The sequence below is a fragment of the Ammospiza nelsoni genome, chromosome 21, assembly GCF_027579445.1.
Source record: "Ammospiza nelsoni isolate bAmmNel1 chromosome 21, bAmmNel1.pri, whole genome shotgun sequence".
Classification (NCBI taxonomy): Eukaryota; Metazoa; Chordata; class Aves; order Passeriformes; family Passerellidae; genus Ammospiza; species Ammospiza nelsoni.
In genome coordinates, this window is record NC_080653.1 from 9,095,738 (window position 1) to 9,109,209 (window position 13,472).

The 13,472-nt window shown below is 43.1% G+C and overlaps 1 protein-coding gene across 1 annotated transcript in view; it reads left to right on the top strand.

Annotated features, from left to right (window-relative positions):
* Positions 1-1,543: 1,543 nt before the first annotated feature.
* PPM1E (protein phosphatase, Mg2+/Mn2+ dependent 1E) overlaps positions 1,544-13,472 on the top strand; it is a 63,475-nt gene continuing 51,546 nt past the window's right edge. The window contains exon 1 of the mRNA XM_059486774.1: positions 1,544-1,972. Within this exon, the coding sequence (XP_059342757.1) occupies positions 1,569-1,972 (404 nt within the window). The 5' untranslated portion in view covers positions 1,544-1,568. The remainder of the gene's footprint in view (positions 1,973-13,472) is intronic.

The window sequence follows — 13,472 nt, forward strand, 5'->3', positions numbered from 1 at the left end:
AAATAAATGAGTGTTAAATTGAAAATAAAGAAATGGCATAAAGAAAAATATTGCTTAGACATAACCTTCCAGGACAAGTGATGAGATTTTCTGTCACTGTCAGCTGTGAAGGACTAAGACTGACTGTGACAATCACATTTTTAACTCCCAGGGCTTTTACATATTCACAAGATCTCAATATGATCAGTCAATGCAGTTGCTGGAAATATTCTAAAATTAGTTTGGCTCTGAAATAGCTCACCAAACAGAAGACAGATTTACAGGAGCACCCTGACATGCAGAGGTAATTGCTACAATGCAGAGAACAACAGGTTTCAGCAAGATACTGTCCCTGTTACAATACATAAAAATTTGAGGATCTTTTTGCATATGGGGCTTGTGATTTGGCCATTTTTCAAGGTATATCTCACATTAAGGATATTGCTCCCTCCCATGTGTACAAGCTATTTTAAATGTGTTGCAATTATACCTGTTCATTAATTGTATTTATGGACCTGATAGCTCTGAAAATAGCTTTCCAGAGCAGTGAATAAAACAAGCCAAAATGCCTTTCACAAATGAAAGACATTTGTTAGACAGCAAGAGAATATTCACTACAGCTTGTCTCCCACTGGCAGGTTATCTTTTAAGTTTTAGTTGGTGTAGCATCTTCAGCTTGTCACAAATTCTCCTTTGCCAGAACATGGAATGAATAGATATTGTGTAATATGTAATTTACCACAAAATGATGGAATGGTTTGGGTTGGAAAGGAGCTTAAAGATCATCTATTCCATGGACAGGGACATTTTCCACTGAACCTGGGAGTTCAGAGCTCCATCCAACCTGCCCTTTTACACTTCCAGGGATGGAGCACCCACAGTATCTCCGAGCAGCCTCTGCCGGGGCCTCACCGCCCTCACAGCGAACAATTCCTCCCGAACACCTGAACTAAACCTACCCTCTTCCTTTTCCATGGCCACTTCCCCTCACGCCAACACTCTCCGCTGTCAAACCCGCTCTCCGCGGCTGCTCCTGGCCCCGGCCCGGGCCGCGGCTCGGCGGGACAGCGCCGTCCCCTCACGGCGGGGCCCCGCTGCCGCCCCGGCCCCGCGCACCCTCCGGCAGCCGCGGAGGCGCCGGCGGCGGCGGCGGAAGCTCCAGGGAAGCCCCGAAGGAGGCAGGGATTAGGTAACAGGCGATGTGCGCTCAGGTTTCCTCCGGGTTCCTGTGAGGAACCTACGCGTCTGGCTGCCTTCGCATGACTCATCACAGCGGCGCGGCTGCCGCCGCTCCCGCTCCCCCGCCAGCGCCGCGGCCCGAGCCGCCCCCTCGGGCGGCCGCCGGACCCCGCCGGGCCCCCCTCAGAGCCGCGCGCGCTCCCGACGCCCAGGCGCGCTCACCCCCCCCTGCACCCCCCGCGGCGTGCGCGGCCCCGCGGGCCCGGCTCGGGAGCGCGCGCGCAGGCGGCGGGAGGGAGGGAGGGAGGGAGGGAGAGGGAGGAGGAGGAGGAGGAGGAGGCGGCGGCGGGCAGGGAGCTCTCTGCGGGCGCAGTGCTGATCCGCCGGCGGGCGGCCGGGAATGCGAAGCGATGGCCGCGGGCGGCTCGGGCAACGGCGGCGGCGGCAGCGCGGAGGAGAAGACCTACCGCCGCTTCCTCGAGCTGTTCCTGGGCGAGTTCCGCGGGCCCTTCGGGGCAGAGCCGGAGCCCGAGCCGGAGCCCGAACCGGAGCCGGAGCCGGCGGCCCCCCCTCCCGCTGCCGAAGCCGCGGGAGACGCTGACGAGGAGCCCGGGGCAGAGGGAGAAGCGGGAGCGGCCGCCGAGGCGGAGGAGGGAGAAGGCGGCGAGGGCGATGCCGGCGACCCTCAGCCGCCCGCCCCGCCGCCGCCGCCCCCGCCGCTGCCCTCGCTGCCCCGGCCGCTCTCGGAGTACATCACGGAGGAGGAGGTGGAGGGCGAGTGCCTGGACCTCTGCCTGCAACAGCTCTACAAGTAGTGAGTGCCGGGCTGAGGGGAGCGGGGCAGGGCGCGGGGCTGAGGGGACCCTCCTGTGAGGGACCGAGGGGACCCACAATGTGAAGCTGAGGGACTCCCAGTGTGTGGCTGAGGGGACTCACAATGTGAAGCTGAGGGACTCCCAGTGTGTGGCTGAGGGGACTCACAATGTGAAGCTGAGGGACTCCCAGTGTGTGGCTGAGGGGACTCCCCCAATATGAGGCTGAGGGGACTCACAATGTGAAGCTGAGAGACTCCCAGTGTGGGGCTAAAGGGAGCCCCCGATGTAGGGCTGAGGGATTCCCAGTGTGGGGCTGAGGGACACCCCATGTGGGGCTGAGGGAAGGAAGCGAGGACAAGGGGGGATACCCGAGGCAAAAGAGTTCAGGACTACTGTGGTGCTGAGCACCCCGGGGTCACAGCGTCCTGCTCTGTGCGGCTGCCCCTGCCCCAAGGAATCCTCTGCTCTGTGCCCTCCGCTCGCCTGGGACAGGACAAGGGAAGACAAGGGAGAGCCACGAGCATCCATCTGGAGAGCAGCTTGCTGGGGAGGGAGAGCGCTGGGGGAAATATCTCACGCTCTGGTGCCAAAGCAAAGAGGGGGGTTTGCCTGTGGTTGATTGTGCTGGGGCTTGAAATTGAAATGTTCCCACTGTGAGGGCTGGTAAATGGGGAAACCTCTGCCAAGAAGGGGAATGAAGATGGGGCAAGGGAAGAGAGGCGGTCCAGTCCCTTCACCCTTCCAAAAAACCACAGCACATGGAGAAAGCCACACCGTGTATTCACAGAGCGGGGAGAAAAGAGGAGTAGAAAGCCTTGGGAGAAAGCTATCCATAATCATGGGGATTTTTCTGCCGTCAGCTGGGGAAAGCCGGCTATACTCGGTTCTGTACGGAGGCAGTTTCCAGATCTGTGCTTTCTAAAGGCTGGTGCATAAAGAGGAAACAGATGGGATCTATTCCCAGTGTGGAAAGTCTGTGGACTGAAACCTAAAGATCAGTTACCAGTGCCTTGTATTGTGCTCAGCTCCGGCTTTGAAGGCTCGAAATAGAAGCGGTTGTTAGTGGCAATTCTTTAGGAACCTTTTTAAACTGATGCCACAGGAGGAGACAAATGAAGCTGTGAAAATCTGCGCAGCACACCGGGGAGATTTTCTGCCATTGAGCCGGTAATTGTAATGAGAGGTGTTACTCAGTCGCAGAAATAAATAAATAAAGAGAGAAAAGAACCGGGTTTTACAACTGCATGGTCTGTTTCTATCCAGTTCTCATCTGCCCTCTGCGTTTGTGGACGGTAGGGACAACACAATGATAGCTGCAGAGGACAAAGCTCTCCTATTCACACATGCTCGCCCTGCCACCTTTGGAAAGTCTCTGGAATACAGCAGCACATTCAGAGGATGTGGTAGAGAGCAGAGAGGCAGGTCCCTTCTACCTATTTAGGACGTGTTTTGTTGGGTTATTTTTAAACAGGTTTGTGAAATCCAAAGTCACGATAGTGGGAATAAAGTTTTAGAAGTGGAGCAGATGATTTGAAAGTATTATTTGAAGTATAGCTATGAAATTATTTTGAACTGGAATTCCTCCCCAGTCCTTTCTCAGACCTGTCCCCATACCCCAGATTCCCCATTTCAAGGCTGAATTTAATAAGAAAAAAAAAAAGAAAAAAAAGACCTTTTGAGATGAATCTTTTTATAGACCCAGCTCTTGCCAGGTTGTGGCTCTTTGGGTTTTTTCAGCCTGAAGTATAAATCTTTGGATGGCCACTGAATGGAGCATCCCCTGGCTTTGTTTGTGGTGAAATCAATGCAGGCTTCCTCCTCTAGGCTAAAACCAAGGTCTACCTCAAAATCATGGGAGCAGGGGATTATGTTGTGAGAAAACAGTTTCCTAAAGGCTTAAATAAAACATTTAAAAATATTATAAGCCAAATCTAACAACTCCTAAGACAGAGCTAAACTGAAATAGCTTTTTCTTTTCTTCCACCATCATGTGGAATCTGAGGTAAGTGGAAATATGCAAAAGTATTCCTCAGGTAAGGCTCTGTATTTTTAGTTCACTCTCCAGTCACCAGAGAAACTTAAAATGTGACAAGACTATAAAACAGGCAGAAGCAGAATCTTTTCACCCTTTACAGCCAAAGGCTCAGCTGGTTCCAGAGGTGGGAAACTTGATGTGTATGAGTAAAGCTCTCTTGTGCCAAACAGCTATGAAAGTGTTAAAATAAAAAAATAAAAAAAAAACCCCAAAACCTAAATAAAAAAGCACATGAAAACTCATGTAAGAGGGAATATTTCCTCTGTTTGTCCTTAGCAGGAGAGACTGTTCTGAAGGCATGTTTTCTGCAACTATATATTAGTCAAATGACTGGTTTGCATTCTATGTAGCATGAAGATAAAACCCATTGCTGTGAAAAATCCAACAGCTGTTTTTCAGCTATTTTAAGCACAGAGCTTTAGATCTTTTTGAGAAAAGTCAGACCATTTCAGACATGAGAACATATTGCTAATCATGACAAAATATAATGTTTTTCTGCCACTGTGTAGATCAGTATCAAAGAGTTCTTATTTATGAGATTTCCCTGCTATTTTCCAAAAGACTCATATTCCCCTTTGAGCTTTCCTGTTCCTGTTTTGTTTTTTTTTTTTTTTTTTTTTTTTTATTTTTTGTGGAGGCAACATATGCTTGGAAAATTAGATTAATGTAATCTTTCTATCTGTCTAAATGCCACCAAATGGGCACTGTGTGTTTTCTTAGTGACCCTCCACAGAATGAAAGCCATCAATAGGAGCTGCATTAGATGGAGAAAATTGTCAAAAGGGGATTGCCTTGGAACATTGGCTGGTAACCACAAAATGAACTCTCAGGCTATGGCTAGACCATATTATTCAAGAGAAAAAGATAATTTACAGAGTTTCTTTGTAGAAACAAACATACCAAGGCCTTAAAATATTAAATATGAGATCCCATCTCTTGCTCCTGCTGAATCAGACCTGATTTCTGACTCATTTTATAGGAAGAAGTTACTAACTTGAGTAACAAAGTTACATATCATGCTCTGGTCTCTTCCTACTGATACCATTATTAAACCTGACACATTTAGAGAGCTGGTTCTTGACAAGACCTCTGAAAAACAAATCAGCAAAGCTGTGCTTGCCAAGAGAGGACACAGCCAGACTCTTACAAGTTGTGTCACCAGGAAGCACAAATTTGTCTTGCTGCTACACTCCTTTTTTCCTGTGCAAATGAAATGCTTTGAAAAATTCAACTGTGCATTCTTCTTGCTTTTATTTTCTTTTTTTTTTTGCCCCAAGCTTTGATAGGAATAGATACAGCTGGTATAATTTCTAGGTTCAGATTTATTTCCAGTGATTTTGGAGGTACAACATTTCTGCTTTCAAATGTTCATTTAGGAATTCAAATTTCATTTGAACAAGCTTAGAAAGCAGCCCTACTTGTCCAGTGCTGAGTTTGCAGAAGATGGTAAGTAAAATAAAAGTAAAATTTATTCTTATGTCATCTTAAGTGCTTAACTAAGTCCCTGATGGCAACATTATTATTTTAAAGGCTGTAAAAGCCTTGCTTTGACTTGGAACATGAAAAGAAAAACTTGTAAGCACTGTCCTTTTACATTTCTTCACAGAATAATGTGCAACATTCACAGAATACTGTGCAACATTCACAGAATACTTAGATTCCAATAAAATGCAGTATTTGAAGTGAGTTCTTTTAACTGATCCTTTCTTTCTCTTAAAGAGAGAAAATATTTTTTGCTTATGGATTTCCCACAGCCTTACTATAAAAAATCAAGAAAGGCAATGTAGGCTCACCCTTCTAACACTGGAGTTAAGTGAAATGTGGACAGTAAATGAGAATGGAGGTTTTGCCCCTCAGCTTTCAATGTTAAACTAAAGAAGACCTTCTTGTAGTAATTTTCCATGAGCAGAAATCCTTTTTAAAATAAAATAAGCTCTTGAAAATTGTTATTTCTGCTATCTCCATCTCTGTTGAGTGGAGAGATGGAATTCTCTCCCTTTAAACAGCAGATATCCACGTTTTAACTTGCTCTCTAAACCCTCTCACATGAAAGCTGGCACTGTTGTCACTTTAAGTTGAAATCCATGTATGATGCTGGATGGGCTTTCTTAGCATCCTGTTAAATAGGCTGTGATGTTTTACTCCTTCATAATTTGTCTTTTAGAATCAATTCTATTGATTGCAATCTCAAAGCCCTTTTAAGAAATGTAATTAACTACTTGCCATGTCTAATATTAATCACAAGGACCAACAAAAAGTCATTGCATCCTTTTTAACATGGTGCTTTTCTCATCATCTTTTGTGAGGTTTAACAATAGAAATGATAATGTTGGCCTGTGCCCACAAGGAATGACAGGAGGAGATTTGGCTGCACCTGGCTGGGGCATTTTCTCTGCTTAATGAGATTGGATAGAGAACATTCCATTTAGAATATCCTAATATTCCTCCATATTAGGAATATTTCATCTAATCTAGGCTTGGATTAGATATCAGGAATTGTTCCCTGTAGGGTGGGGATGCCCTGGCACAGGTGCCCAGAGCAGCTGTGGCTGCCCCTGGATCCCTGGCAGTGCCCAAGGCCAGGCTGGGCAGAGTTTGGGCACCCTGGGACAGGGGAAGGTGCCCCTGCCATGGCAGAGGTGGCACTGGGTTGTTTTTACAGCCCCTTCCAACCCAAACCAGGCTGGGCTTTCCCATCCTGAGGCTGTGTTAACTCTCAGGAGCCCCTCCAAGGTCAGGAATCCCCTCCAGGGTTGTTGTGGAGCTGGCTGGGTACAGCTGAGCATGCTGACATCACACCCAAGGGATTTTGGTGCTAGAAATCCTGGTGTTTGTCTGAATTCATCCTAAATCCTCCCACTGGGGGTGTGCAGAAAGTCAAGAGCTTCAGTGCTGCTGGTACCTTGTCACTCTTGAAAAGAGCCCAAGTTCTAAGTGCTGGTGATGTCATGGCACACACATCTCATCCCCTTAGCCTAGAAATCACTATCATCTACAAACAGAAATCTAAATCTACAAATTAGATTTAGAAATCTAAATCTACAAATAATCTACAAATAGAAATCACTATAATCTACAAATAATCTACAAACATTTCCCAAACACAACTCATTCTCTACACATTGAGGGATTCTTCTTGTTGTTTCTAAGACATATTCAGCTCACCCTCCCACACTTTTAAAAATACTGAAGGAAATCAAATATTTTGATACTCATTAAAAAAAAAAAAAAAGGAATAGCAGCTCAAAAGATCTATCTAAATTGCAGATTTACATTTTGTAATGGTTAACATATAAGGTGACATTTCAAAACTTCCTACTTTATGATTAAAAGGATGCTGAGTTTTTCAAGCACAAGGGTGACTATGCTTGGGAGTTGCTTTATATAGCATTAAAAATCATTCTGAGTGAACAGATTATGGAAATATATTCATTCCACTGCTTTTATTTCAATGAACGTTCCTGGTAGTACAACACATTAAAGGGAATTAATGTTGTTAGGAGCTTTTCACACCAAGATTTTTTTTGACCCAAGAGCAATTTGCACAGATTCTCTCCTCCTAAGTGAGGCTGTTTGCTTTTGAGTACAAACTGACTGAAGAATTAGATCTGTGCTAACACATTCTTTTTTTGGACCTTATACTCCTGCAACTCAAATCTCATTGGCCATTGTGTGGAACTACTTTTGACTCTGCCTTTTGGATGTGATGAGCTTCATTCCTCTGGAGAGTTTGTTTGGTAATTCTTTTTGGCACAAAACACTGCACAGAATATTTTTATCCTTAAAATCCCTCATTGTAACTTTAACAGTGGCAGAGCATTTCTCCACCTGTTATTTGAAGAACTCAGTGTGGTTCTTTTCATAAAAGGTGAAAATTTTAGTTTGCTTTGCATTCTGTGAGCAGAAGTTTCAGTGCCTTGCCTGCTGTCTCAGTGATGTTTGCTCTCATTCATTTTTGTTGTCTGGCTAAATTGCTTACATGATCACATTAAAAGCAAAAGCAACAGGGCATGCAGTAGCAGATAATGAGAATACTATTTATTACTATATTTGATACCCTGAAATATTCTCTGGCTGTTCCACACCATTTTCTTTCTTCCCATTTTTTGGTGCCTGCTCTTTTTTCATTTGTTTTCTCCTCGCTGTCTAGGAAAGACATGTGAGAAAGGAGATGAAATGGAGTGAGCAGTTTAAAACATTAGATGTTCTTTGAAGCATGCTGCAAGACTGTCTTATGCAATGCAACCACAATTATGTAATGCAAATGATTACAAAAATAAATGTGTCCTGGACAATATGTGTGAGAGACATGTTAGGAACCCATGACACTGCTAAAGGGCCGTTACTACAAGTTGTACTTCAGGGCCTTCTGTTTGGGTTGGCTGAAATCTCAATTACTAACCAAATATTCCAGATTTTTGTTGTTACAACACACCAGTGATTAGATAAAATGATTGCAGACTGTGGACTTGTTTTACAGCAACATTTTCTGCCGTGCCTTTGTACTTCATTAAGAAGAAACAACATTACCCGCCTTTAATAAGACATTTTATAAAGAAGTAATGATCAGAGCCATAAATGAGGAGTGCGTGGGAAATGGCTGCCCTTGGGTACTTCTATAATTAATACAGAAGTTAAACAAGTTAACCAGATTGCAGGATCACCTCAGTTTATGTTTGTATTGGATGGAAAACAGCTGAGGGCAAGGAATGACTGAGTAATGCAGCAGTTGGAGCTGTGGAGCTGCTCCCAGCCCTGAACTCTCTGTGCACCCTCATGGGTGGCTTTGGTGGCAGGGCAGGGTTACCAAGTGGGCTGCTAAACTCTGATCATGGCAAAATGGCCTCGGATGCACACAAACCTGAAGTGGGAAACTGCAGTTACAGCAAAAGGAATGTTTGATTAATTGGGTGAAATTGTGGGCAGCCCCTTCATTTTCTCAGAGGGTAGGATTTGGAAGCTATTTTTGCCAGCCTTTGATGATCCAGTAAAACCTGTTAAATTGTACCTAACAAATTTTCAACTTTAGTTTCTTCTGCTCTTCATTTACAAGAAAGAATTTGAGTACTTTACTGGGTTGAGAATATGATTTTTTCATAGGCTCTGTACTTCCACACCATGTAACTAATAATAGAAGCAGCATGTAAAAATAGCCCTTGGCATTTTAACTTCTTGGCACTTTCTCGAGGGCTGTTCCTTTCACCTCAGGCTGTGACCTTCTTACTGAGGTTCAGGGAGCTGAAATGAACGTGGTGACTTGTTCCTCCTCAGTGTTACAAACACCCTGCTCTGCATGTTACATTCATTAGCTGCCACAACGGTTCCATTCCCTCAGTCCTGACTCCACATTCTGCAAGGCTGAAAACTCCCCATGCTCTAGTTGAGAATTCAACAAATTTTTGTTGTTGTCTTTTTCTCAACAAAATAAATATTAAAAATAGGATGAAAAACCCAGGGAAACATTCAGTTCCTATTGCAACCTCTGGGCCCAACAGTGATAAATTATCAAAAATTCCAGCCTGGATAAAAAGCAGGAATTTAGTAAGTTATAAACTAAAGCACACACTTATACACAGCATGACATTTATTTTAAACTAAGGCTTTTCCAAACCTTTCCTAGAAGTGGCGTCATTCTGTTTGTCATCTCATTGCTGTGTTTGAGGAAATATTGATGAATTCATGTATTTATTTATAAATATCCCTGTCTAAAATGAGTTTATGCTCTCAGCTCTCTTATTACCCCTTTCTCCTGAAAGGGGTAATAATACTCTTCTGAAAAGCTGGGTAAAACCCAAACATTTGGCAATGAGAAGCCAGAAGCTCAGTATTTCTGGCGGTTAGAGGAACACCCCTGTTTGGGACAGATGCACTTTGTGCCTGCAGAGCATGGAGGTGTTGGGCTGTTCTTAGTTCTGCTTCCTCACTGGATTCTGCTCCTCACAGAGTGGGAGATCTACCTGGTGTGACATGAGCTTAACCTCTCCTCTTCACTCCAAAAAGTCCAAATTTTAAGATATCCAAAGTATCAGATTCTCTAAGAAAATTAATTGATGCTAACCTGAAGTAGGGAAGAGCCCCCAGTAGAAATGAGCGTTGATAAAACAGAAGTGGGAGCTTTTAACCTTTTACCTTAGTGGTACAAACTGTGTAAATCGATGGGAATGATTGTCTGCTGTACAAACAGAGAGTGAGAGAGATCACTGTGTGGAAGTGGTGCAGTTCCCTGTGGATGAGAGGAAAAGCAGCTGCAGGTTCTGGGGGTGTGTCCAGGCTGGAGGAGCTGAGCCTGCACTGAGTGACTGCTCCCCTTCCCAGTGCATGGAGAACCAATTGGAAATGCTTTAAAATTCCTCATGCTGTCAACTTCTCTCAGTTTGGCTGATGAGAATGACCCAAATGATCATACAATGCTTCAAACCTCACTAATTACATTGTATATTAATTTTAGAGAGGCTTTTAGATACTTTTGGTTTAGCACCTCACAATTCACACTCACTTTGTTTTCCCAAGTGTCAATGCTGTCCATGACATACAATAAAGTCATCTCCAGAAACATGAGCCAAGCCACAAAGTTCTAATTCTGGCTCTGGGGATTAAAGAAAAAATAGTTTATCCTACAAAATTACTAAATATCCTAAAAATATTTCTCTCCTCCCTGAAATTTTACAAATTCTTTCTGTGTCTTGGAAGATGCAAGTAAAAAGGTTTGTCAACAGTGAATATAGAGAGTGGAATACAATAAATCTGAAAAATACTTCTTAAATTCATCCTAGCTGGTTGAAAATGTAATGCAGAAAGCAATGAGCTCTAAATATTTAGATTATCATTCTTTAGAAAAGCTCTTCTTCCATTTCTGTTCATGTAATTCTATATTAAATAGCTTTAAGAAACCAATTACAAGATATATATCTTATACATGACAAAATATGGGATTTACCTAATAAAAAGCTAGTTTTGCATTAACATATTGAAAACTATTCAATTTCATTTATTGTCCTCTGAAAATGGATGGATTTGGTCAATTCCTGTTTCCACGCTCTGTCTGTGCTTCTCAACAGGAATAAAAAGAAATCTGGAATTTACACTTTGTGGAGGGGGTATTAGTTTTTATTTTCTGAAACAGAGATAACAAAGAGCATTGGCTGGGGAAGTACAAAAAGAAGAAGGAAAGTCTGCTTTGTGTTTGTGAAGAGATGAGACCCAGCTCATTAAGGCAGTGTGAAATAATACAACAGAAAGAGGAAGAAAGAGTTAAATAATACCACAAACATAAATGACCCACCCACTCATTCCTTAGAGAATCATTGTCAGTCTGTGACAGGAGTTTGTAAAATAGAGAAACTCCTCAGTTTTTGATCCTGGCCCAGTTCCTGAGCTGAGCTGGTTACACAGGGCTGGGTTTGGACTTGGACACCCCTGTGAGGTACCAAGGCTGTTACTTTAATTTAGAGAAGGATTTGATGCATTCTCATGCTCTTATTTCATGGGGGTTTGCTATTAATATCCTCCTACCAGCTCCAGGTGCTTTCAGGGAGCTGCTTTGGGCTGCACTCAGGTTTTTTGGAAGGACTGATAAAATAATTCAAGTGTCTCCTTTTGGTTCTGTACGAGTGTGCCTGGGGCTGTCTGGCAGGCAGAACAGAAATTCAGAGGTGTTAAACCCTGAGTGATCCTGGTAGCAACAATAAACCTGGAAATTGCAGGGCAGTGCCAAGCTCCTCACTGTGTCTGGAGGTCAAGTTGCATTTTTTACATGTCAAGGACTTCCAAGTTATGTCAAAGGAAGTTTGGGCTAAATAAAAAGGCACAGGATATGACCCTCAAAAATTGCTGTTTTTAAACCCAAGAATAAACTAACACATCCTCCAGTCTCATAAACCCTTATGTCTCAGAAGTGAGTTAATTAATTTACTCTATATTTATCCTTTATTTTAAGGAAGATGATTTGTTTTACTTTTCTAGGAAAAAGGAAGGATAAATACATAAAGCAGGGCAGGAGGTTGGGAAAATTTATAGGGGGAAAAAAGAGAAAAGAGCAAGTTACTTTTGGTTTAAAAGTAAACATTCAAAAACTCTTCTCCACTTAAAAATATCCTTTTCATTCTTGATCTTTTCTCCCCACCCTCTGCCAGCTCAGTGACAAAGTTTTCATTTCTCTAGCTATAATTTAAATTATATTGTGCTGCTGCTACAAGTACAAATCCAGTTGGGAGTCTTGTTGGACAAGCGCTTTCCTTGTTCTTCTAAAAAAGTCCCAAATAAAAATGGCATTTTAAAATGCCATAAAAATCCCTAAAACAGGAATGTACAAGTGAAAAGGTGAATTAGAAAGCGCTGCCAAACCAAGTAATCATTGTATCAGCACTTAGCTCAAATGATACAACTGATGTAAATTTAAAATAATTGAGAAGAAGCTCTGGTGTTGGGTTGGCTTCTGAAAAGTGTACTTGGAAACATTTTACACTTCTACTGTGCTATCAACTTGGAAAGTTTCCTTAAAAAAAGAACAAACTGAAATTTCAGTGGGGTTGTTTTCCAACAGACGCTGCAGTCACCAATTAACCTCCAAGAAGAAAGGAGCAGAATGAGAAAATGTAATAGACACAATTGGAAATAATTTAAAAATAAAATTGTGAGGGTAATTAGAGCTGAAGCATTGGATCAGCTCAAACAATTAAAAGGAATTGCCAGGATGATGACTTCAGTTCCCTTCCCTAACCAGGCTGTGTTTAACCCTCCCAGTAAAACCCTGATTGCCCCTCATCACCCATCAGCTCCAGTTAGAGGCTGAGAGCTGCAATCCATCCAAAGCACAGCACTCCTCCTGTGCCCTGTGAAAAACTGAAAAACTGGATTTTCTGTTTGATCCCTTGGAGAAACTGCACCTTTCACCCAGCCACGCTCCCTGATTCATTCAGTGATGTACCTGTAGGGCAGCAGCTGAGATATCACAACTGGATTTACAGAATTGTCATCTTTCTCAAGTTTCAGCATTCTCTTCTGCCAGTGTTCAGTGTTTCTTCCATGACAAAGGAAGTCTGACAAGGCAAACAGTTGGTACAAATTGTCTTGTTCATCCAGTGTAGTCTAACCAGCAAGAGATGCTTTTATGTTTCCAGGAGTGGTTTGAAAAGATAAATTTTTCATTCTCTACCAGTCCCTATTGCTGTTCTATACATGGGAAATAAGAATTCCTCACATTTTAGAAATCTCTTGGCAAACAGAAGGACACTGACATGGCAAGTTACCCCTGGATGTGCTGCTGATGAACTTACACCAATTAGGATGGGTTTGGTAATGAGCAGATTTGTTCTTTCTGATATCTAAGAGAAATTGGTAATTGTTAGATTTGTTCCTCCTCTTTTGTCAGGGGTCTGGTTCTCTGCTAGTTGCTGGCAGAATTAAGTGTGGAGTGATGTGTTGACCCAATATCAAAATAAAGTTTTTGCAATATTAAGTATATT